Source organism: Trematomus bernacchii, unplaced genomic scaffold (genome assembly GCF_902827165.1).
Source record: "Trematomus bernacchii unplaced genomic scaffold, fTreBer1.1, whole genome shotgun sequence".
NCBI lineage: Eukaryota > Metazoa > Chordata > Actinopteri > Perciformes > Nototheniidae > Trematomus > Trematomus bernacchii.
This window is the reverse complement of record NW_022987564.1, coordinates 631549-658032: the sequence shown is the minus strand read 5'-3', so window position 1 is coordinate 658032 and position 26484 is coordinate 631549. Positions and strand designations below refer to the sequence as shown.

Genomic DNA, 26484 nt, shown 5'->3' with positions numbered 1-26484 from the left:
TAGTTAGTATATAAGTGCTTAGTTAGTATATAAGTGCTTAGTTAGTATATAAGTGCTTAGTTAGTATATAAGTGCTTTGTTAGTATATAAGTGCTCAGTTAGTATATAAGTGCTCTGTTAGTATATAAGTGCTTAGTTAGTATATAAGTGCTTAGTTAGTATATAAGTGCTTAGTTAGTATATAAGTGCTTAGTTAGTATATAAGTGCTTTGTTAGTATATAAGTGCTTAGTTAGTATATAAGTGCTTAGTTAGTATGTAAGTGCTTAGTTAGTATGTAAGTGCTTAGTTAGTATATAAGTGCTTAGTTAGTATATAAGTGCTTAGTTAGTATATAAGTGCTTAGTTAGTATATAAGTGCTTAGTTAGTATATGAGTGCTTTGTTAGTATATAAGTGCTTAGTTAGTATATAAGTGCTTAGTTAGTATATAAGTGCTTAGTTAGTATGTAAGTGCTTAGTTAGTATATAAGTGCTTAGTTAGTATATAAGTGCTTAGTTAGTATATAAGTGCTTAGTTAGTATATAAGTGCTTAGTTAGTATATACGTGCTTAGTTAGTATATACGTGCTTAGTTAGTATATAAGTGCTTAGCTAGTATATAAGTGCTTAGTTAGTATATAAGTGCTTAGTTAGTATATAAGTGCTTTGTTAGTATATAAGTGCTTAGTTAGTATATAAGTGCTGTTTATTTCTTTATTTTTTGTTTTGTTCTTTTCTTTTATTGCTCGAAATGGAGTCGAAAGAGATGAGTTTTCAGTCTGTGCCGGAAGATGTGTGAGCTTTCTGCTGTCCTGATGTCAATGGGGGGGAGCTCATTCCACCATTTTGGAGCCAGGATAGCAAACAGACGTGTTTTTGCTGATGGCAACTTGGGTCCCCCTCGTATCACACCGCAAACTCAAAACATTTGAACTTAAAAAACTATTTCCATCACACAATGGATCACCAGGAATCTGTATCTCTCAGGGCTTGTAGCTTCTTGACAGATTAACATAAAAAAGGTTGTTTTAAGAATTTCAACAACACAGACAGCTTGAAATAGCTTCTACAATCATCCACACACCCGACTTGCTCCGACTATTTTCCTTGTGGGAGAACATCACAATAGCATGTGATGTTTCATCTGAGTAAACACAATTAGTGGAACAGCTCGCAGATACCCATTTGTAGATGAGAGTGTTTCTCGTTCCCCACAGACTCATCTCCCAGACCAATCTCCAGATCCATACCGCCAACCTTTCCTCTCGCAAACACGGCTCCTCTAATTTCTGAGCCGCTGCGAAGCTTTTGAATCGTAAACACAGACTCGGTTTGAATCTGAACAAATCGGTTTTCACCCCGAAAAACACGAACATTTGCTGTTCACTATAATACAGGTCTGATGTCGTCAAAAGAAGGCAACGTGCGTCTGAAAGCTGTTTGTGCTGAGGCAAAATGAAGATAATTTGTATAATTTAAACATATATGCGCAATTTAATCAAAAGCTCTTCAAAGGAGGAAATTACGAGTTGTTACGAAGTCGTCTTTGCCATTATCTGCAAATCCTTAAAACACTTTTAGAAGGAAAAATAAGTCCCACATTATTTGCATGCAATTTATGTGAGGGTGATTTAAGACCACCCTGTCTGGCTTCCTTTGCTAAATATTAATTCAATGACGGCAGCACTGATCCAGGTTTTCTGTAACTTTCTGTTGTTCCCTTTAGTGTTTACTTCCTGTCTGTCTTCTTCTGCTGTTCCCTAGTGTCTACTTCCTGTCTGTCTTCTTCTGCTGCTGTTAGTGTTTACTTCCTGTCTGTCTTCTTCTGCTGTTCCCTTTAGTGTTTACTTCCTGTCTGTCTTCTTCTGCTGTTCCCTTTAGTGTTTACTTCCCGACTTTCTTTTTCTGCTGTTCCCTTTAGTATTTACTTCCTGTCTTGTCTTCTTCTGCTGTTCCCTTTAGTGTTTACTTCCCGACTTTCTTCTTCTGCTGTTCCCTTAAGTGTTTACTTCCTGTCTTGTCTTCTTCTGCTGCTGTTAGTGTTTACTTCCTGTCTGTCTTCTTCTGCTGTTCCCTTTAGTGTCTACTTCCCGTCTGTCTTCTTCTGCTGTTCCCTTTAGTGTTTACTTCCTGTCTTGTCTTCTTCTGCTGTTCCCTTTAGTGTTTACTTCCTGTCTGTCTTCTTCTGCTGTTCCCTTTAGTGTTTACTTCCTGTCTTGTCTTCTTCTGCTGTTCCCTTTAGTGTGTACTTCCTGTCTTGTCTTCTTCTGCTGTTCCCTTTAGTGTTTACTTCCCGACTTTCTTCTTCTGCTGTTCCCTTAAGTGTTTACTTCCTGTCTGTCTTCTTCTGCTGTTCCCTTCAGTGTTTATCTGTTTATTTGTCTCTCTTTCTACGGATTGATATGACCTCACATAGTCCTATAACCACAATGTCCTTAGCACAGTCTGTTAACGAGAAATAACAGACCGCTGAATGTTCATTCTGACCAATCAGAAGTGAGATTCAACTAAGCTGTGTAATAAAAGCAAATAACTGCATTGTTTCAATTTTGGCACCATTCTTTGATCTTCCTATTTCATATATATCCTTTATTTAACCAGGTAAAAGTCTCATTGAGATTAAAATCTCTTTTTCAAGAGCGACCTGGCCAAGAAGGGCAGCATGAACAAAGTTACAACAGATAAAACACAGACAATACAGGCAGACGAATACAGCTGTAAAACACAAATTAAATGGCACATTAACCATTCAATATGCAAATAAAAGAAACTATTATAAATCATTAAAAACTGGCACAATTGAAAACGACTTCAATTATGGGATATACGAGCAATCACATTGAACAATGGATACTTGTTCTCTGTCCTTTAAGATGGACTTGAATTTCACCGTAGTGATCAAATCTGAGAGTTTCAGCTCCTTCTGTATATTATTCCAAGCAGAAGGGGCAGTATATTTAAAAGCTTTTTTGAAATGAAATCTTGGGAGCGCAGGCCATATATACTTTGTTTTTTACACATATATGTGTACTGTTCAATTACTCACACACCACTATACACAGAAACGTCTTACCAGAGATGTTGGTGGTGATTTCGGTGAGCGCCGTCTGCCCGAACCCCTTGGCGGTTCGGGCTCGGACCGACACCAGGTAGGTGGTCCCAGGATGCAGACCGGAGAACATGTGGTAGGTCTCGTTCCTTAGCTTGGACACCGTACGGCGGGGACCTGGCACGTTGATACCCGGGTCTGAAGACTCAATACTCTGGTAGCTGATCTGGAAACACGGAAAAGATGAGACAGTATTACAGCAGCTCTGAGAGGTTATAGAATGATGCTCAATTCTAATGATTATGAAAATGCTAATTAGTTTAATGTCTATCATAGTTATTATCAAAGTTTAGCAAGTAAGGATACTAACCAATGTACAAGTGAAGCTGAGGCTGATGGAAATGAGAATAGTTTTTTACGTATTTGATTAGAAAACAAAGTATGAGACATATTCAGATCATGACCTGATGATGCCGCTAGAGAAATATATTGGAAATAAAACAACTCTGTACCTAATTGATGGACCGTGCCATGCCCAATTTCGTCAGACATAAGGAACCAACATCCCATAGTTTGAGCCACGGATGAAAGAAGTATGATATTTAATTTGTTTTCTGCAGGCTTTGTGTTGTGCTACTTTAAAAAGCCAGTCTCTGAAATGTCTTTGGTGAGCCACAAGTCCTGCAATTTACATTTTGGAGGCAGAGCTTAACGTAAGCTTCAATATCATAAATCAAAAACAATTTAGCAAGGGAGAGAGACACATCCAGACAGTAAAATGGATGTGCAGGTCACTTCACAATCCTATTCAAGAATTACTGCTTTCCCCTTGTGTGTTCATATAGGTCATATTACAGGAAGTATTCCCCAATTACACCATAGAAAGGTCAGATAAATCTCACTGTACATGCCTGGAGAGCTACCTCACACATAGCTCATGACTTACACTACCTGAGAGATTTAATTTAGATGTGTTTTTAATTTAAAGGCTCTCTCCAGAGAAATGCCTCCCAATTAATCCTGAGATCACAGCGCTGATACGATATATCTCACGCTGCAGATAATCAACCTCAGGTACATTCAGTGTTATATCCTCGTTCTTTTGCACTGCGGGATCATTTTTCACTGTTTTCTGGATTAGTTTAAAAATAAAGCTGGTGTAAAAAGAAAAATAACTGTAGATAACAAGAATGAATGAAGACCAGACTCTGATGTTATTGCTTTTTTCTTGCAATTTGATAAATGTGTTCAAGTCTGTAAATCAAGATTCATAAAGCTGAGGAAATCAGCTGGGCTGCTTGTAAAATTGCCCATTTGTCATTCTTGTTTTCTGAGATCAGTCAAAGGCTGAACACACACAGACACACACTGCGGCATAAACACTGGCTTAGCAGTGAAGCTAACTTATGTACAGATGGTGCTGTTAATATAAGTGAATTAACTTAACACTCAGATGTACCGTATGCAAATGACTCAAGGTGAAAATTGTCTTTGTCTACACACCTCAAGGCTTTTGCAAGACAAGGGAACGTTTAAAGGGCGCTATTATGCTCACTTTTTAGTCCGTAATTATATCCAGTGTCTCTACTGTGACGTGTCTCCATGGTTTAATGTTCAAAAAGCTCTTTATTTTTCTCATACTGCCTGTGCTGCAGCACCTCTTTTCACCCGTCTGCTCTGATTGGTTATGATGTCCCGCACCTTATCTTACTGATATATCTTTTCTCTTCTTTTTTTTAATTCGCATTGCAGTCGACATTGAGGTAATCCATACTTAATGGAAAGTAATCAGGTTTCTTTCTTATTTTGATAGTCACATTTCTTACCGGGAAACTAGTAATTGTAAGTGAATCTTTATGGTTTATTGCACTTTTCTAAGTTTCTTTAGACGTAACCGTCAGCTAAATGCAATGTACTGTAATGTAAAGTAAAGTAACCCTCCCAACCCTGTAGATAGTTTAGGAAAGTCTTGAAGCCTCCTCCTCAAAGAAAATACTGCCTGATACTTTTAAAGTGACAATTACCTCAGAAATCCTGATTTGCATATTCAGAACAGAAGTGTTTGAAGCTCATCTGCATGCAGAGTGAAGTGACATCACCTGTCAATTCCTCACCTCGTTCCTCACACCTCTCTCACTTTTTAATGGAAACCAAGGTGCTTTCACACCGGAGTACTTTTCCCCGTACTTTTCCCTTTTAGTTCCGATATTGTATTTGCTGGCATTAGCATTATTAGCATTAGCATTAGCCCCTCGCACCAACGGAGAGAGAATAACTTGTGGCAACACAAAAGAAACATGGGAGCGGTGGAGATGAGGAGGTGTCGGCGTTCTGGCGATTTACTCGGAAGGCTTCAGTAGAAGCTGCTGGGAGTCCCAGCAGCTTCTACTGAAGCCAGTCCCCAACTCCGGGGACTTCCGGCCGGGGACTTCGGGTGGCAGTATACGCCGTGAAGTTGTTTGCGGCCTGCCAGTAAACCCAAAGCAGAAGAAGAAGAAGTGACGTCAGCGGCTTCATTTGCGTAATCTTCCCTCAGGGAACTTATTCCAGTGTGAATGCGATCTGCTCTTTAGTTCCATGGGGGAACTAAGTGCTGGGAACTAAGTATGGCAAAGTACTTGGTGTGAAAGCAGCTCTAGTGTCTCTAAAGCCATGGTGGTTTACCTCACATGTAAGCACAGAAAAAGCTCCAAAGCCCTCACTACAGTACAAAGGTCTACGGTTGATATAGGGGCCATCAATAATGAATTAGAAACAATTAAAGGTGCCCCCTTGTGGAGGCTTCTCGTAGGCAAATAAGTAATTAGAGCGGTTGTCCCCCATGTAATTACAGCCTGGAGTCTGAGCCCGGTTCATTACCATGTGAACGTGAACAGTAAATCCTGTGAACCGTGGAAAGTGGGTCCACTCCTCTCAAGTGGCTCGAGTTATGCTACCAGCGTTCGGGCGAGAACCAGAATAAAACAAACCGTGGGGAAATCATAGAGTATTTTAAGTGAGCAGAGGAGAGTTTTCCTTGCTTTGAGTCATTGTAGTGATTAAAATATATATATAGACAGCGGAGAATAAAGTATGTGTACACCTGGAGAGTATTAGTGTGTGATGTGAAAGAGGCATTTGGATTTTTTTGCATGACTAACAAGATTTTCTTGCAAAGTAAAAAATAGTTAATTTAAATTTGTTTGGGGTTAGAGGTCATGCAGTACTCATAGTTTTATTTTTACCATTCATTTATTCCATGACCGATTTACTATTTGTATTTTGTTTTTTTGTTTTTCTACTATTATAGCTTTTAATATTCCTTTGGTTAAATAGTAAAAATGAAAAATACTTCTATTTCTTCTATGTTATTCCTCTGGTTGAACAGTATTCATACCATCACAAATCTATTTTTCCAAACCTGTTTATTTGTTACATTGTATTCCTTAAATAGTTAAAAAAAATATATAAATATAAATTATCCGATTATTTTCACATAATACATATTTATTATTTATTTTACTCCTTTGGTTAAATAGTTACAAATGATTGTATGAAGTGTATATAATAAAAGATAAATGTATGAAGTGACAACACTGATAACTTGTAGTGAAAATTCCTGCAATTAACTATAAAATTAAAAAATTAAAAAATGCCCTACCTCGTACTGCGTGATGAGGCCATTGGGCTCCACAGGCTCCTCCCACTTGAGGAAGATCATGTCATCGAGCGGAGTGAAGGTCAGCGACTCCGAAGCGATGCCTCCAGGAACTGAAAGAAAACACAAACCTCAGAAACAAACACTTTGTCCTCTGTCGATGGACTCGCACGGCGGCATACCGGGGGGGGAAAAACACCTTTGACAGAGCGAAAAGGCACCGGGCCGAGGAGGAGGAGGAGGAGGAAGGTGGTGAAAGGAAACGGTGCTCTAACCCTCGGGATGAATTGAGATTCTGGCTCCTCCAGTCTGATAACAGAGCACCGCGTCCTGCAGCATGACACTCCATTTTTCTTCTTTAGCACCTTACTGACAGGAAAACAGCGCAGTGATCCAACCCGTGAACCGGCTCAGCAGCTCTCTGCAATTTTTATCTTAATGAGATGCATCTCCTTAAAGAACCACTTTTTTTTTTTTGGTGCCAAGTTGCTGCAGAGTTGACTATAAAACTGTGAGGATAAATGATGGTTCCTCAGAGGGTTGTTGGCTCCGAGGGCCCAGCGGTAACACTTAGTGATAATAGTCTTCCAGCATTAACACGACAGAAAATGTAAATTAAGCCCAAGCTGAGAGAGCTGTCTGTGGTAAAACGTCTGATTTATGCATGGAAGTGGAAACATTATTATTATTTCAAAAAATAAACCCAGGTGTCTTTGAATGAATCATAAATAATGTGAAAAGATATTCAGGAAGATATAGAAATTAAAGATAAGAAAAACATGCTGAATAAAGGGAGAGTGCCTCATATAATTAGCAAAACTACCCTTTAACAATATGACTTTTTGTTTGAAGGGGCCTGATTATTAAGTCACAAAGGAATACTATTTTAACATCGGAGTCGGTTGCCGAAACCCTAGTACATGCATTTGTCACCACCCGCTTGGACTACTGCAATGGTGTCCTGTTCGGGGTTCCCAAAAAAACCCTGGACAGGCTCCAGTATGTCCAAAACTGTGCTGCTAGGGTACTCACACACACAAAGCCATGGCAGCACATCACTCCCACCCTCATCCACCTACACTGGTTGCCGGTCAAGTCCAGTATATCTTACAAAGTACTCCTCCTCACCTACAAGTCCCTCCATGCCCTTGCCCCCCAGTACCTATCGGACATCCTCTACCCACATGCCCCACCCCGGAACCTGCGGTCCTCAGACTCTGGCCTGCTCACCACCCCCCGCACTAAACTGCGAACCTTCGGGGACAGAGCCTACAGTGTGGCAGCCCCCACCCTCTGGAACGCTCTCCCTGCGGAGATCCGCAACATCCCCACACTCGACGCCTTCAAAAGGGCCCTCAAGTCCCATCTGTTTGCCAAGGCTTTCGGCCCCTAATCGATCTGTTGTTTTGTCTGTCTGACTTTTGTTTTGTTATGTTTGTTTTTGCCCTATTACTGTACAGCGACCTTGGGTCCCTTGAAAGGCGCTATATAAATGCAAGCTATTATTATTATTATTATGTGTTTTTAGGGGCTTTACAACTACATTTTGGGGCAGTAATTGTCCACAAGATGGCCACAAGAGCCATTGTTGTTCTTAAGGGGTGAATATTCCCGACAAACAAACTGGATATAAAAGACTTCTTGGATCATAATCCTAAAGATCATGCCCGTCTCTCATTCATTCAGCTAACGCGCAGATGTGTTTACAACATGTGTGATTTAAACTATTTTGATTTAGTCTGATGTCCTGCCAGACTTTAGCAGCATTCCCAGATTTTAAAAAACAAACAGGTAAGCAAAATGTCATTATAACGACTCAAAAACACTGTAAATATGTTGTTGTGCCGTTGCTGTTGTTTATTATGGATTTTACTCTATTGCCATGTTTGTGCACAAGAATTTGAAAATACACAACCGGAAAAAATCTGCCACTTCCTTACAGAGCCCCTCCTCCAACACACACGAACGCGCACATGACCAATGAGGGCACGAGATAAGTTTGTGCACGAGATGGAAGGCTGACAGGCAGGTAGGCCATCCAGTTATTTTAGCCGGGCCGGCTCAGATGATTGGTCGTACTTTTTACAGTACTACGGCTTCCACAGATGAAATGTTGTTATGTATTTATTGTCAAAGCATTTAATATATTCATTGCTATCGGGATGTTAAGAGCATTCCATGGAATATAACAAAAAGTGTTTCTGAAATAAATTACATCCCACCTTTAAGATTACGTTTGAGAAACTCCCCGGGACACGCTCCTGCAGAGTCTTCTAACATGTTGTTGTTGCAATGCTTCAACAGCTTGAAAATGAACTACCTGTTACTTGTTATTTTTAAAAAAGGTAGTGGAGAAATCTCTGTGTTTGTGTGTTGGCTGTGAAATGCTTCTCCCTTTTTATATCTTACATCTAACTTTTTTGGCCTGTCTGTTTTTCGCTGAAGCTTAGTTACCAAAAAATAAATGCTGCTGTATATCCTCACCCTGCCTCCACAAAAAAATAAAACTTAACACAATAATAACACTGTACTGCGTGTTGTTATTCCAATGCTTCTAAATCCTAAAAGATTAACCACCTGTGACTTTTTACTTTTAAAAAAGGTACTGGGAAGGTCTCTATGTTCGTGACTGACTTATTTAAGGCTTTTGTCTTCTAATATTTAACTTTTTAGTCCAGACTGGTTTTCCCAGAAGCTGAGGTACAATAGAAGGAAATCCAGATGTTTCCATGAAATCCCGCCTCCAAATACGGAGCATAAAACACACCAAAAATCGACGAAAATACAAAAAAATGTAGGTCAGTTATACAAACTTTGCTTAGGACAAATACATTCTTATACTTACAAATACTTTTGTTATTCAAATGTTAATTGTGGTTAAAAAAGGAGCTTCCTGTGTTTATTTCTAACAGGGTATTGGGGAGGTCTCTTTTACATTACATTTCATTTAGCTGACGCTTTTATCCAAAGCGACTTACAATTACCAATTACAGGGACATTCTCCCTGGAGTAACTAAGGACTAAGTGCCTCACTCAAGGACACACTAGTGGTGGTGTTCCTGGCGATCTTCAGCCCACCTCACTATCCATTAGACCACCACTATCAGATATCTTAATTCTCTCTTTAAAGGTCACCTATTGTGCAAAATCCACTTTTTCATGTCTTGTATACATAAACATGTGTCCCTTCAAGAGATTCTGAAAGTTTCAGGAACTTTTTGCTCTGATCCATTTATATAAAAACCTGTCTGAAAATGAACTGATCCGATTTTGGCCACTTTATGATGTGATGTTTTGGCTTGTGTAACCATTAGCCAATCACCAACCAAGGTAACCCCCCCCCCCCCCCCCCCCCACCTTATCACCTGAATCTCCTCCTAGAGCACCATTGTGTTCTTTTTAACCAAATCTCTCTCAGAGGGGCGTGGGGAGTGGCTCCTTATTTTCATCTAAAGTAACAGACAGAGAATCAGCACTTTGGAAACAGGGCTGAAACAGAGGGGATTATGGGATGCTGCAATGATCTGTTTGGTATTTCCAGCCAAACACTTCAGAGACATGTTCTGTATCTGAGACCTATAATATATTGATGAAAAACAGTATAATAGGGGACCTTTAATATCTAACTTTTTTGGACTTCATGTACTTCGCTGAAGCTGAGGCAAAATAAAAGAAATTCTGCTGTATCCATGAAACCCTGACAGCCAAAATTTGCTTCCTAGAAGAAGCCGAGTCAGAGCGAACGCAAACAGCTACACGGCGCTTTGATTGTCAGCAGCTCCATTCCTGAAGCTCTGCAGGTGACATGGGGATTGGAGACTGGCAGACTGGCATTCAGAGGCTCAAAAGAAAACCTTTCCATTGCTGCTGACACTTCAAATATCAAGGAAAGTGGTGAAGGGGAAACAATCCATGGTTTTGTAATAAGACATGTGTTTAAGCTGCTTAAATAACCAGTCAAATCAAACGAGAAAGCCCCGCCTCTTTTCCTACTTCAGGTTCAAAGCTGTAGTTGTTACGGTTTAGCACTAGCAGCATTGTAAGCAAATCACTTTATTTGACATTATGTACAGCTCCACTGCATCAATGGGATTGTTTAACAGTACCACATCCATCCTCTGTTAGTAACTGTGAGGATGTGATATAACAATGGCCCAAAATCTCATATGAGGACATTTTTAATAACTCTGTTGTGTCTTTTGGTGTCTTTGGGCCCTGCTATTTAGCTAGTGAACGTTAGTTAGCTAGAAAGATAGATACTAAATATTTGTAAATCAAGCTAGCTAACGTTCGCTATGTGTTTAGCTAGTTTATTAGCTAACATTATCTAACAAACTAGCTAGTGAATATTAGCTATCTAGCTAGCTATCACCAAATGTGTGGGTCTCTTAATTTAGATGATATTTCTTATTTAACACCATGTGTTTAGACATGCCGTGGGGCCCTTTTAAAATGTTTTTTTTTAAGCAGACTGGGCGCTCTCATAGGGAGCAGCTCTTCACAGCTCCAAAATAATTAGTTTATGTCCTGAAAAACTGGTATATCTTAATAACAGTTAATTTAAAAGGCTTACAAACTGTTTTTTTGGCAAGTAAAGGTTGATAAAGCTGGTGACGCAATGCAAAGTAAGCTTTAACCGGAAGAGCTGAGACATTATACAGCAATGTGGAAAGGCCCCAGCATTGGCGAAGTATAAGGTTCTGCATGTAATGTAAATGTATTTCCTTCAAAACAGCAATGTGTAGGTGTTCATAATAAAGTCCATATCTCCTACACTACCATGTATTTTCACTTCTTGATACTGACTGTAAAACAATATCTTAAAGGTCCCATGTCATGGCCATTTCTACTGATCATAATTCCATTGTTGAGGTCTACTAGAATAGATTTATATTGTGCAATTTTCCAAACTCACATTGGTTTCTCATACAGCATCTCTGTATAGTATGTGTATTCACTCTCTGTCCTAAACGGCTTGTTGGAGCTCCTGCCCCCCCCTCCCTATGAGCCCAGTGTGCTCTGATTGGTCGGGAGGTTGCGAGGCTCGCTGCTCAGTGAGCTGGCTTACTGGTGTGGTTTCCGGGTCGGCGATACAGCGGGACAGCGCGAAACTCATCCTGAGCACACACAAACACTCACAGCCGAAGTAAAAACAATAAGTGTGGCTTGATATTGAGTAAGGAAAAGGTTTATAACGCTGTGAGAATGGGTCTGCGGAGAGCATTTCTCCGCCATCCCAACTCGTCTATTACCAGCGTTCAGGGAGCTCTATGCAAGTCAATGGGACTCTCTGTTAGTTGAAAATGTACGCTAAAGGTCCTGGTGCGGTTCCCGGAAGAAACAAATGGAAAAAGAGAAATCTCCAACGAGGCGTTCTGGGGCAGCATAGACAGGTCTTTTCTGTGTTAGTTTTACTCGCTACAGGGTGTACTTTGAGGGTTTGTGACTCTGCAGACCGTTTACATGCAGAAAAACCTTCATAACACACAAGGGGACGGGTAATAACCAGAAAAGCATGACATGGGACCTTTAAAGCAGACAGAAAATGCATTTTGAAGCGACAATACAAATGTTTCTTTTTTCATCCACTGGGTCGAGATCTCCCTCAATTACATGGAAAAGTCTTGTTATTCTCCAGAACAAAAAGTATTTGACCTTCTGTGCTTCCACTCTCTGGGCCTTTGCATTAAAATGTGCCTAATCTGCTGATGTACACGGGGAACTATGAATACAAAGACAAGCAAATTCATTTCACCATGTTGCTGCCGGCCGCAGCCCGAGCTGATTAATTTTCCTCGGGTCTCCATTTAAAAGGCCGATCTTCTGTTTAGTTAAGCTGATCCAGCTTCTTTTGCAAGTCAATATGTGTTTATTTTATGCTGCTACTGGATGACTAAAGGCATGGATTTGTGTTAAGCAGCGCACAATAATTATGTGAGCAAGCAATGAATACAAGAAATTCAAGGAGTTGACAATAGAGAGCTTCAGTGCATACATAAAAGAATCATCATGCAAAAAAATACTGTGAACCTTGCACAATCTTTTATCTATATTTTCACACTACTGTTCTCTTTTCAACTTAAAATTCTTATTTACTGCCCATATTTTATTTTTCACAGTAACAGGTCTTACTACTTTACCTACTTTTTGGGGATTCTTTGTATATTTATCTTCTTTTTAATGTTATAATAGTTTTAAAGATATTTGCTTTTATATGAGTCATAATGAGCTTGCTGTCTGGAAAAGCTTGATTGTTAGCCTCATTAGTGAAGACTGCCCCACTCTATGTTGCACAGTTTAGCACCATATCCAGAGTTGGGAAGTAGTGGAGTACAAATACTTCCTTACTATACTTAAGTACATTTTTCTGGTATCAGTACTTTACTCCACTACTTATTTTTCTGACTACTTTTTACTTTCTACTTCTTACATTTTGAACACAAATACCTGTACTTTCTACTTCTTACATGTTGAACACAAATACCTGTACTTTCTACTTCTTACATTTTGAACTCAAATACCTGAACTTTCTACTTCTTACATGTTGAACACAAATACCTGTACTTTCTACTTCTTACATGTTGAACACAAATACCTGTACTTTCTACTTCTTACATGTTGAACTCAAATACCTGAACTTTCTACTTCTTACATGTTGAACACAAATACCTGTACTTTCTACTTCTTACATGTTGAACACAAATACCTGTACTTTCTACTTCTTACATGTTGAACCCAAATACCTGTACTTTCTACTTCTTACATGTTGAACCCAAATACCTGTACTTTCTACTTCTTACATGTTGAACACAAATACCTGTACTTTCTACTTCTTACATTTTGAACACAAACACCTGTACTTTCTACTTCTTACATGTTGAACACTAATACCTGTACTTTCTACTTCTTACATTTCCCAAACAGGCTGGTTCCTTTAGTTTGAATGTGTGTTTGGTGGCGTGATCATTATTATTTAGAGTCATTGCGTGCCTATTGATTTGAACACGATCCGTGTATCCATCATTTCCTGGTCTTCTCTAAAGAAGAGGGACCAATGAAAACGTTGTCATGTTGCCGTTGTTCAGCATGGAAACATTCATTAGCTAACAATGACATTATTGTTCTATTAATATAAAGGGAGGTCGGGTACTCTTTAAAACAGCTGCTAGTTATGGGTACTTTTTACTGAAGTACATTTCAAAGCCCTCTTTACTTTTACGTGAGGAAAGAAGTTTAGTCAGTACTTCTACTTTTACCAGAGTATTTTTAAACACGAGTATCTGTACTTCTACTTGAGTAAAGGAGGTGTGTACTTTTGCCATCTCTGGCCATATCTTTTCACAATAAAAGCCTCCACTCACTGTCCTCCTCCGTCTGGAAGGTGACCTCCCGGCTCTCCCTCTTGCCCTCGGGGTTGGCGAGCGCCAGGCGGATGTGGACGGAGCGGAAAGGCGGCAGGTCTCTGAGGGTGAAGTGGGACGTGTTGCGCTCCACGGACAGGCACTCTCTGACGGTGGCGTTGTTGCCCCCGCCGCCCCCCCCGGTGGGCATGGAGTAGCGGTAGCACAGCGACAGGGTGTAGGTGTGGCAGCGCGTCAGGTTGTACCCCAGAGGCTCCCACTGCAGGGCCAGCTGCCTCGGCTGGATCTCTGCAGCCGTCAGACCCCGCAAGGCACGCATCGGCTCTGAGGGGGGACAGGAAGCAGAAACATATCAATAAACTACAAACAGTGAGGTCATATTAACCGATATTATACCGGACGTAAATATATATTTATAGTTTTTGTTTAATTGTTGTACTTTAGTTTTACATTATGTACAATGCCTCATTTACTTGCAATTTTAGCAGAACAATTTACCAATATAGGATCAATACATTTATCTAATCTAATCTATATTTTAACTTTTGGGGTTTTCTTAAGTATATTTGCAGGTCAAAAATGCTGATTTTTCCAACAACAACCAATATATCGTCTTATGCAGGGGGGTCAAACTCAATTTCATCGCGGGCCACATCAGCATTACGGTTGCACTCAAAGGGCCGGTTGTAACTTTAAGACTATATAAATATACATATATAAATATATAAGAAATATAACATAATGTATTATATTACATGATTGGCTCTGCATTGGATTATTATCAGTTCTCGTAATAACTCCATAAATAACTACGTCTGAAAGCAGAAGTCTAGGGCACATAAAAGTAAATATTCAACAATTACACCAATTGTATTGTATATTACATTCTTTGCAAGCAACATAAAATGAGGTTGCGGGCATGTATTCCTATATTATCTGTTACATGAAATGTAAACTTTTTCTTTAATTGTCTACAATGTGAAGCGAATTTAAGAAATATTCTAAGAAATATTGAACAAATTAGGCTTTTTAAAGGTTTTTCTTGTTACAAAAACTTCATACTGTATGTTCCATGTGTTGATAAAGACTGTGAGATACAAGAAAAAGGATCTAGAAAAGCTAGTAGGAGGACATCGACTTGAGATTATAATGTAACACAAACTATCCCAAGGTCAAGAATAAACTTCAAAACCCACATCATTATTTACAGTCTATGAGTGACATTATGAAACAAGATAATCTTTTTTATAGCAGCATTAACCTGCCACTTGGGGACAGAGCAACACGCTGTAAAAGCATTTGTCATGTTATAAACATTTTATGGGGAACGTATTAGCAAGCAGCTGCGTTCATTAGCATTAGCATTCATTGGGATACGTGTGGTATCTCCCAAGAGGACGTGAGTGGAGCTGTTTGGCCACTTTTCTGCCACTGGATGTGACATAACAGACAATAAATGATTGGGAAACTATCAGACAATGAACACAAATAAATGTGTTGTTTTTCAGGTCTCAGTTTCGAAAATGGCATTCCCAGAACAAATGACTATATCTTCACTTCTAAAAGGGGTAAATTAATCATCTTTTTTCTCAAAGCAATGATAAACCTGTGAGTTGGATGTAGAAAAGTCAGACTCAATCTAGAATTTTTTTTTTTTTAAAGTAAATTCAGATTGAACATAGTAAAAAAATGTAAATTATAGTGTCCGTCCGTTTACTTACTTATAGTGAAAACCACCCTTGAATGATGGGATAGTAGACTAAAAGCTTTAGGAATCCAAACTATAACATATAATACATACCCTGTATCAAGATTGATGCAAAACAAGTGACATTTGACCTTTTTAGAGAGGTTTAGCAAAAAAACAACCACTTCTGGGGTCATTTGGGTGCATTTTCCATATGTCTGGCCCCCCTCTGTCGATTTTGATGATTGACACCTCTTTCTAACCGTTAGAGCCAATAGAATCGAGGGGGAGTTCCTAAAATCCATCTAAACATTACCCATTGGTGAATGAGTGCTGCGTAGCCAGAATGCCCAAAACCGGAAGCTGTCATACACTCTGGTAGCTATCATCGCAGCTATATATGAAAGTGTCTACCGTTTCATGTTTTGTAGTAGCTTTTGTGCGAAACAGTTTTATTGAATAAGAATTGCATTTGATGTAGAGTAGAAGAAATTATATTAAAATATTACCTACATATTTAATTAAAAAAAAAGGTAAGAATAGCAAGTAAAAAAAACCTGAAAAGCCAAATATTGTTTACTGGAGATTTTCTAATAAGATGCAAATGTAATCTTAAGTCAAATCTACTATGCACTAGTAAGTAAAATGTACTTACAAAAACTGAAATGACAGTAACGTTGACTTGATTCCCTTTAGTAACAAACTAGTAGATGTTACTTGAAATATCAGTTGTTACATTTACTGTACTTAGAATTTCTGCGTGGAAATTGTTACCTAGGTTTTTCGAAGTAAATGTTTTGTTCAGTGTATAATACGTTTGTTTTTAAGTTCGAGGGGATGAGACGCTGGTTCTGTTTGTGTTATTGATGTTTTTTTTACCTAAAACTATCACCCAGTGCACTTTCAAAGAGAAATACTGATGGGAAATGCAGACAGCAACAGTTGCAGCTTCCTCTACAAACTGAGACCAGGAGGTTATAGAGGGGTGAATCTATGAACAAATAAAAGGGCCTTAGGAAACAGCACAAACATTTCTACTTCCCCATCTGAGTGTGGAAGAGCAGTTGCACAGCCTTGGCAGAGACTCAAGCCTAATTACTGCTGTCATGTGTAAGAGCTGTGATTTCGCCTGTCCCTGTCATGCAAAATGGACAGGAACACTGGGGGTTATTTCTGTCCTGCAGCCTACCCTGGATGTTCAAGTGCATTGCTGAGACGTCAAATACACTGAGAGGAGGGCGAAGCTTTCGGCGTTTGGACGGGAAGAGCATGAGCTGCCGGAGTGGCTGCTTCACTTAACATAGATCAGAAGCTGCTGTGTAAATTAATTAAGCAAAGTCACGAAGGAGACATGAGTTCTGAGGGGACGGAGACGAGAAGGCAATGTCCTTTAGAGTCCTTGCTAATCTGGAGATGTTTGCTCTGTCCCGAAAAGGATGAAACACTTTGGCTTGTTTTATGTTTGACATCTAAGACTGATATACTTCCTATTTATTTGTTTACCAATCGTTTTATAACCTTAAATGTGACATTTAGGCAGTGGCCATCTTTGTTTCTTAGAGCTAGAACTTACAAAAGAGGATGAAGTAACCAAATGGTAAAAAGACATGTAGGGGCCTTAAATGTTATAATTAATTATTTACTTTCATAAACTGAAAACAGACTGTGATATGGTTAAACTTGTAAGGCATTAAAAGCATGGTAGCAACATTAAATCAGAAAGCAACAACGACCCGAAGCATTCCCTCCTTTATAATCAGTTCTCTTATTGGGACCATCATACATACATTCATATATAGAAAATAAACACCATGCTTCATTGCAAAACACTTGACACTAAGAATTGAGATCCTAAACTTATCAGAAAAAGGAGAACTGAGAAGTAGACTTCGATGGACTTCATTTTGAAACCAGAAAAGTTGCCTTCTGCCGTTTCTTTGAAATAAAGCACTTCATAGATTATGGCTAAAGCAGGGTATATGCAGGAATCCTGAAGTCAAATGTAAAACCTTTTAAGACCTTTTTTAAGACCCTTTCCATACATTTTAAGACCTCATCGCCACTTGGAGTTTTAACCGGTTACATTGGCGACACACTTTACCTCACATTGACTATATACAGTATTGATTGTCCTTCCTCCTTATCTTCCAACCATTTGGACGCAAACTTGCATTTCCCCATAACGATGTTGTTTAACAACCGGCGTAAACGGAGCTTCGCGCGCTATCAAGCAGTGAGCGTGCGATGTCCTGTTCAGATGACGTCCAATCCAACGGGATGCCATAAATAAACTACACAGAATCACACTACACACCTACGCAATGATTACATTCAGGCAAACTGTAGAATACAACCTCTTTGGACAATTTATATACTTATTGAAAACAAGCTACAAAATGTAACACCTTGGAAAATGCCGTTTAATACTTTTTAATAGCCTCAATTTTCGCTAAATTGATCAACTTTTAAGCGGACACCCTGTAAAAGCTGCTTGTGTAATAGAAACAATCAGTGATACAGCCAATAAACTTGAAGCCAAGCAATTGAGCCAATCAACCCATCAGGAAAATGCTTACTGAGGTAAGAAAACAAGTGAGACGTAGCTAGGGTCATTTTCTTCTATATAAATGGTATTTTCGGCGTGTAGAAGAGTACTCCTCCTGCTAGCCATTTTAAAACAAAGCACTTCTTCAGATATGTTTACTGACGTAAAAATCGGATGAGAAGTAGGGACATTTTCTCATAGACTTCTATAGAATCTGAATTATTTTCACAACCACAAGAGTCTCCTACTGATTGCCTTTACAAATCATACAAATGTAATGCAATCCATTTCTAAGACCGCAGCCAAAACCTTCCTGTGGAAAAGTATCAATCACTCATGAAATTGTAAGAATGAAACACTTTGGCTGATTTGTGTTTGACATGTAATACTGATACAAACTATACATATTGACTGTGTAGTTGAAGTTAACTTAGTAACCTATGTATTTGTATACCATGGTTTTAAAACCTTAAGTTTGACATTTAGGCAGTGGCCATCTTTGTTTCTTAGAGCCAGAAGTTACAAAAGAGGGTGAAGTAGCCAAATGGTAGACGTGTAGGGAAGTAGGGATATGTTCTCATAGAATCTGAGTTATTTTCAGAGTCTCCTACTGCTTGCCTTTACAACTCATACCAATGTAATGCAATCGTTTTCTAAGACCCCAGCCAAAACCTTCTTGTGGAAAAGTATCAATAAATCTTGAAATTGTATCATGCTCGTCCTGTCATATGTGCATGAGAACATCACATTTTTTTAACAATTCCAGCTCTGTATGGCAGTCTAATCCCAGTGTAACCAGGCCTCTCTGCTGAGGACACCATTACTCATCATTACAGCAGACTCTGTCCTTCCTCCTCCACCCGCCAGTCCTCCACCGGTCCCATACCCCAAACTGACATTCAGCTTGATTAGCCTAATCAGACGGATTAGCCAGAGGCAGGAGGGAGACCGGGCCGAGAGATGATGGGAATAAGAGAGGAAGATGAATGAGTGAGAGTCCCTTTGGGTGAGCACATTTCATCTCAGGCTGCTTGTGTTTAGCAGCTGCCTCAGTGAGCTGCGGTCCCTCCTGCCGTGAGCTGTGTTGGGATGATGATGGACTATCAGTGCACACCCCGGTACTTACTATTGAAACCACTCGGGGTTTGGAACCGACTGACATGCATACTTTCCAATGAGTTTTCCTGCAGGTATCAATTTCTTGGAATTTAACCTCTAAATCATGTTGATGTTCCAGTGGCTTCGTGACAGTTTAATCTACCAAACAAATTATCCTGTAATGGTTTTCAAACAGCTCCAGAGATTGGCCTAGCAGAAAAGGGTTTCATCTTTCAATATTTTCTGAAGTGCTTATTGCTATATTTGTCTATCATAGGGCTGTTTACATGTCAACAACAAGAAGTGCTGAATATTTAACCTGCAGGACAGATAATACTTTAGGAAGTAAGGAGTCAAGTGAGAAAAATGCACTTGTAAACAGTGACATTTAATAGCTTTAACTGACCCTTTGTGTTTAATGTGCGTCTGTTATCTCAACATAAGTGCCATACAGTGCAGTGTAAGAAAACGTTTTTAGAGAGTCTTGTCCATGGACAAGTGAGTTTGGCAATTTACTTGTCCGAATAATCCACTATTTTCTGACAGAATTTATTTCAATTTGTTTCCTTGTTAACTGAACACACAATTTCACCATCGACATTTTAAAATTGTATTTAAAGAAAAAGCCCTAACAAAACAGCAGGGCTCTATTTCAGTATTAACTAAAGAAAAAAAGACAGCAACAGCTGACACAATAGCCGCCTATCACAGCGCAGCTATTGTCTGAGATCGCATGATGTAGTATTGTTAGATGTGCCAAGAGCAAGGACTGTCTTAGGTAAGACAGCTTTTATGTGCGCAGCTCCACTTGCTTGGAACAATCTTCAGCAAGAATTGAAACTGAGCAATCTCATTCCTCTGCATGTTTTTAAAGCTAGGCTAAATGAAATGCTCGTTGATACTATGGGTACTTGTAAATGTCTATAACTATGTAAATGTATCCTGTAAATATAATGTATGATGTCCTTTATTGTTTTATGTTTCATGTGGAACCTATATGCTGCAGGTCTCCCTTGAAAAAGAGATCTATGATCTCAATGGGACCAATCTGGTTAAATAAAGGTTTGAAATTAAATCAAATCAAATCAAATCTTTGCTGAGCCTAAAGATAATCATAAATAAATAACATAGTGAAAATAAATATATTATATATATATATATGTACTTGTCCGATATTGTAAATAACACGTCCCGGACGATCGGACGTGTGCTTTTTCGCACACTGCATTGTCCTCGAAGTAGTTCACGGCTTTGGACTTGGTTGCAAAAATGAAAAGTGACAATACTTACTGAGCATATTAAGGCCTTGAGAAAAATCAGCTTAATGAAAAATACACTGACACAATCAAATGAAGGCCATTGGAAAGATGAGAAATGTATTGTGAGAACTTCAATACCCTTGGTTTCAAAACATTTAAATAAACATTCATTTTCTCATAGACTTCTACAGTCTGAGGTAATAAATAAAGAGAGAAGTATTTATTATATGATATGAAGTTAAGCTATGTATGCCCATATGGCATTTTGAAAAATGTCAAATGTAACCAGGTCACCCTGTTATTAAAACCAAGTTATATGACTAATAAAGGGCAACAGGACGTCAAAGAACTTGTTTAGGTCAGAAAGTGTTGGATTTCCAAGTGCCCCACTACCCAAAAAGCCTAAACACCGGGGGTGGGGAAAAGGATGCACATCATTCGTTTAGTGTGTGAACCTTTTTGTGGCCGGACCCCCGCGACAATGACCCATGGGATTGCAATCCTCTGCACCAGTAATTCTGAAATGTCACACTCAAAGAGCGTCCAAAAAGAAGAGTCATTGTGCTAAGAGACACGGCTCTGTGTGACACATCAGGAAGACAAATCCATCCAGAGGTTTGTGTCACGCCGCCTCGGGAGGGAAGCTTCAAGTTTGTGAGTGATGGGATTGGACAGGAGGTGGGCGACAGGAAGAGGAGAGTAGAGAGGGTGTCAGGTGACAGGCCGTCATGCCGTCGACCTGTCAGAGCAGCAGGGGGTCTTTTCACCCCGATGAGCAGCATGAGAGGTGGTGAGAGGATTGTGTTCTCCGCCGGCACGACACACAAACCTCAAAACTACCAAATTCGCAAGACGAGTTAACTTCTAAATACTGGTAATATGTACATTAATGATGTGACCGTCTATGTTTCATGTTTCCTGTAGATATTGAATTGCTCTTTTTACGGCACTTTTAAATACAGTATTATCTTATCTTATCTTCTGCAGCCCATTTGCGTGATGATCTTAAAAAATAGATCAATACATACTCTCATGTATTACCTGTTTACATCAGCTTTAAAAATGAAGACACCGTTTTTTTGCAAATGAAAGATTTATCGACAAAAAACATAATTCTTCTATTATTTTGGGGCAAACATATAAAAGTTGGATCCATTTGTTTGGTGATTAGAGAACATAACTGTTGAGTTGGAGGAAAATATATCTTTGTTTATTAAGGAGGGGTTGTACGTACGTAAGATGCACTCGCTTTTTCTCACAATAAAATGTTTCTTCCACAACCACATAATAAGGAAGCCCATTTGAAGGTGTGATGATCATTTTTAAACGAAAACTCAGGTAACGTGAAGTTTAAAAACCTCAGGAGACAAAAAGGAAGTGTGAAACTGACATAAAACATTTGGGTTTTTGTTGGGAAATAAAGATTTATGAACAAATAAATCAGAAAAACTGTATCTAATAAATTGTATCTTTACAGCTGACATTTCATTACTGCAGGTCATGGTACATCAAATATGATTCTTCACAAATGATCTGTTGTTTTTCACTCCCCGTCATGCATACTTTAACATTAATATGTGTTTTGATTCGGGGGTAAGTAAGTCTGGGATAAATAAAAAGCATCGGGGCTTCTTCCTCGCTGCAGAAACAACAAACACACCTTTTGTTCTGCGTGGCTGCAGGCAGACTACAGGTTGTTAAGTGATGCGTCAAAACTGTTTTATGAGGCTTCCAGCTGCAGCACACGGCTCTCAGAGTGAATCTCAGAGCATCAGAGCAGGAAGACACTCTGGGGAAGAAAATACACTGCTTTCTATATCTGTGAACTGCAGGAGCAACCAGATGGTGTTCTTTTGTTGTTTTGTACTGATGCTTCAAGGGTTTGCAGCATGCTGTACACCGCTGCTGCCATAGCAACTCATAGAAAGTCACGGGTCCAATTACCCTTTCTATTTAGGGCTAAAAACTTAATCTGAGCTCTGTCTCATAAGGATGATAAGTGTATAAGAAGCACTTCCATAACTTTTTCTACTTTTGATGCATTTTTAACCATTAGCATTCCTTTTATTGTCGCTACGTCTAAGCTAGGAATAGCATATGTTGTTGTTCAAAGGAAAATCAGGCTTATTAGAAGCAGTATCAAATTAAATATGAACGCTAGAAACATTTGGCCTTTACAAGACAAATAATGTACAGTCATGCTTCCTTTGGCAGCTGTGTGAAGCTGTACCTGCCAATGCTAAGCTTAGCGTATCTGCATTAAAGTTTAGTGTCTTAGCATGCTAATATTCAAGCTAATGTTGAACAAAATTATTGAACAATAATAGTTTTAACCTTGTAATTGGATGTAGGGGTGTGTTGTCCGGTAGGGGTGGGAATCACCAGGCTCCTCACGATACGATACTATCGCGATACTTAAGCCACGATATTGCGATTCTACGATATGCTAAATGTTGCGATATATAAAATATTGATACTTGTCGTCCGTGAATCGATACAATATCGCCACGCAAAGCATTGCGATACTATGCTGTATCGATTATTTCCCCCACCCCTAGTGTCCAGTGCCTTGCTCAAGGGCAACACGGCAGGGCCCAGGAGGTGAACTGGGACCTCTCTAAGTACCAGTACTCCATATTTAGGTCTGTTTGGGGACTTGAACCCAGGCTCACAGTCCAAGCCCCTACTGACTGAGCCACTGCCAGACACATAAAGCGTGTGACAAGATAAATAATAGGATGTTCTGGCAACCTAAAAGCATAAAAAAGCGCCTCACCTGCACACTTGGTCCTGCTGGTGAGGGGGGGCCCTGGAGCTCCGGTGCCCCCCTCCCCGGGCCTCGTCAGCAGGACACTGATCCGGTACTCTGTGTCCGGCTCCAGGTGCCAGATCTTATAGGTCAGAGAGCCCACACCGTGAGTCTCCATCCAGGTGGACTGGCTGGCCCGGTACTGGATCTCCCTCCGGATGACGGGCCCGTCCCCCACGATGGAGTTGGTGTTCAGCTGGATGATCAGGTAGGTGGGGCCGGAGCGCAGGAGCTGGGGGGGGGCGATCGGTGTGGGGGGCACTGCAAGGACAAAAGTGTTGTCATTAGGTCGCTGGTACTGTACTTTCATAAGAAGATCAGATCAAAGTGTTTTTTTTTTTTGCAAAACGACAAAGCAAAGCACTTCTATCTGGCTTTGAATTAATGTGGTATTGGGGAGGTGGGGTCACTGCTGATGTATTTAATGTCGTAACAAAACGTGATCCGTCTCTTAAATTTGTTTGGCTCAACCACAGACCTTATTTTGAGCTATTTTCCAAAAAACATGTTCAAAAAAACGTTGACGAGGGAACCGGAACTGGTCAAATGCTAACTCACTTCCTGGTTTTAGGACTCGTTCCTGCACCACTCTATACTACCAGCAGCCTATTGGGCCAAACCATGTGCTTCCATTTCAAAGGGGGGGGATTTGGGTGTTGTGAGTCTACTTTTGTATTCTGTTCATCTTAATTACCCCTTGCTTTCTATTTGGTTTGGCTAAGCCACTATACTGTATGTGTTCCTTGGTTTAACATTGTGGCAGGTTGGATTAACACCTGTTAAGTTGCTGTCATATTTATTAACATATTTTAAGATTCTTGGTTTTTCAAGTTTATTTTTTGGAGTAAATAAAATCCCAGTTTCTTTAAACAACGCCAGTGTCTTGTTGTCTCACTCCTTGGTCCCTTACAAGTATAATTTCGAATATTTATGTTTTTGACTTGTACTCCACTACATCTCAGAGGCAAATACTCCATGATTCAAATTATTGCAAAAACATTAACTAAATCTTAATTTATAATTACATAATATAATGAATTGTGATGTATTTTTATAGATTAAGCTCCCAAGTACTTTTCCACCAGTCAGTACTAATACTATAGAGTGTTTGTACTACTTTAACTTAAGTAAAAGATTACTACTATCTACTACTAATTATTTCACTTTTGTTGTTGCATGAGTGATATTCCTAAGAACTCATCGAAGAAGAAAGATGAAAGCCCGTCCTTGAGAACACTTAAGAGTCTAACTTTTTCAGCCACTTTCAGCAGAAAAGCGCTGAGTCGTGACGGCAAAGGAGAAGTCAAGGATTCGTCATTGATTTTCTCTTTTTTTGTTTTTCAGTTTCAATAACATTATTTCTGCTCTGTTAGAGCATTGAGTCATTAAGACCTTTTAATCACATCAGGACTCTGAGAGAGGCGCAGACAGGGAGGGGGGGAGACTTTTCAATGTTGTAAATTCTTAATTTTCAGTCTAATGACGCCGAATAAGAGCTTATTTGCATGAATAATTGCATAACTAATTCTGTCCTCTCTGCACATAAAATAAGAACCGCCTTGATGGATAATATGACCCTTATCAACCCGGAGAACATCAATTCAGTTCCTCTCATAATGTATAATGGGGGGAAGAAGTGTGTGTGTGTGTGTGTGTGTGTGTGTGTGTGTGTGTGTGTGTGTGTGTGTGTGTGTGTGTGTGTGTGTGTGTGTGTGTTAGCGGAGATGTATTGATGCATTACAACATGACTTAGTCTGCAAACAGAGCATTTTATGACGTTATTAATTAGAAAATGAAACAAGAGACATTTTGAACGCATTTTAGTTCACTTGAAGGAGAAGCCTAGCTTAGCATAATGGAGGAAAGGGTACAAAAAAAACAATTGTTAAGTTAAATTCAGTGGCAGGTTGTCTTCTGTTGGTTTTGTACAGATATAACACGTATTTTTATAAATAACAAAAATATAATACTGTTACTTAAAAATGCAGTCCTGTTTATCTCACTGTAAGAGCACCTTCATCTTTCTAATATGTAAACTCTAATGCAGGCACTTATATGTATTAACTTGAATCAAATGAGCATTCAAATATATATAAGAATGTTAAGAATAGTGTTTTCGGTTTGAGTTAACATAGATTTTAAGTAAATATAATATAGTGTCTGATTCAACTTGTCACTTACAAATAGAAGTCTTGTTTACTCCTTTTGGTAAACCTTGCCAAACCCTTTCTCAATTAGTGACATGTTCCTGAATCCATCTTACCTCTGACGATGAGCTCTCCAAAGTTGGACACGGCGGCCCCCCGGGGGGACAGGGTGATGCAGCGGTAAAGATCCTGCTCCCCTCTCTGAGCCTCCACATGGAAAGTGGCCATTAGCCTCTTGTGGCTCAGCCGAGACAGGGAGGACGTGTCCATCACCACGCTGTTCCTCCGCTGGCAAACACACAGGAAGAAGGAATGAGCAGGGAGTGGAGGGCTACCCACAAACAACAAACTTTCAGAAACCCTGAGGTCTTCACCAACGCTGAGTTCTTTTAAACTTACCTTACCTTACCTTACTTTAGACATGTATTCTGTTACAATTATTACAGGGTATATGCAGGAATCCTGAAGTCAGATGTAATACCTTTTAAGACCCTTTCCATATATTTTAAGACCTCATCGCCACTTTGAGTTTTAACCGGTTACCTTGGCGACACACTTGACCTCACATTTACTATATACAGTATTGATTGTCCTTCCTCCTTATCTTCCAACCATTTGGACGCAGACTTGCATTTCCCCATAACGATGTTGTTTAACAACCGGCGTAAACGGACCTTCGCGCGCTATCAAGCAGTGAGCGTGCGATGTCCTGTTCAGATGACGTCCAATCCAACGGGATGCCATAAATAAACTACTCAGAATCACACTACACACCTACGCAATGATTACATTCAGGCAGACTGTAGAATACAACCTCTTTGGACAATTTATACACTTATTGAAAACAAGCTACTAAATGTGATACCTTGGAAAATGCCGTTTAATACTTTTTAATACTTTTTTAATAGCCTT

General features: G+C 39.5%; 1 protein-coding gene across 1 annotated transcript in view; it reads right to left on the bottom strand.

Moving 5' to 3' along the window:
- The window catches only part of ptprua (protein tyrosine phosphatase receptor type Ua), a 246712-nt gene that overhangs the window by 70418 nt on the left and 149810 nt on the right, over positions 1-26484 (bottom strand). Inside the window, exons 6-10 of the mRNA XM_034125463.1 lie at positions 25689-25860; positions 23393-23686; positions 14028-14351; positions 6670-6779; positions 3054-3255 (exon numbers count right to left, since the gene is read on the bottom strand). Of these exons, the coding sequence (XP_033981354.1) occupies positions 3054-3255; positions 6670-6779; positions 14028-14351; positions 23393-23686; positions 25689-25860 (1102 nt within the window). The remainder of the gene's footprint in view (positions 1-3053; positions 3256-6669; positions 6780-14027; positions 14352-23392; positions 23687-25688; positions 25861-26484) is intronic.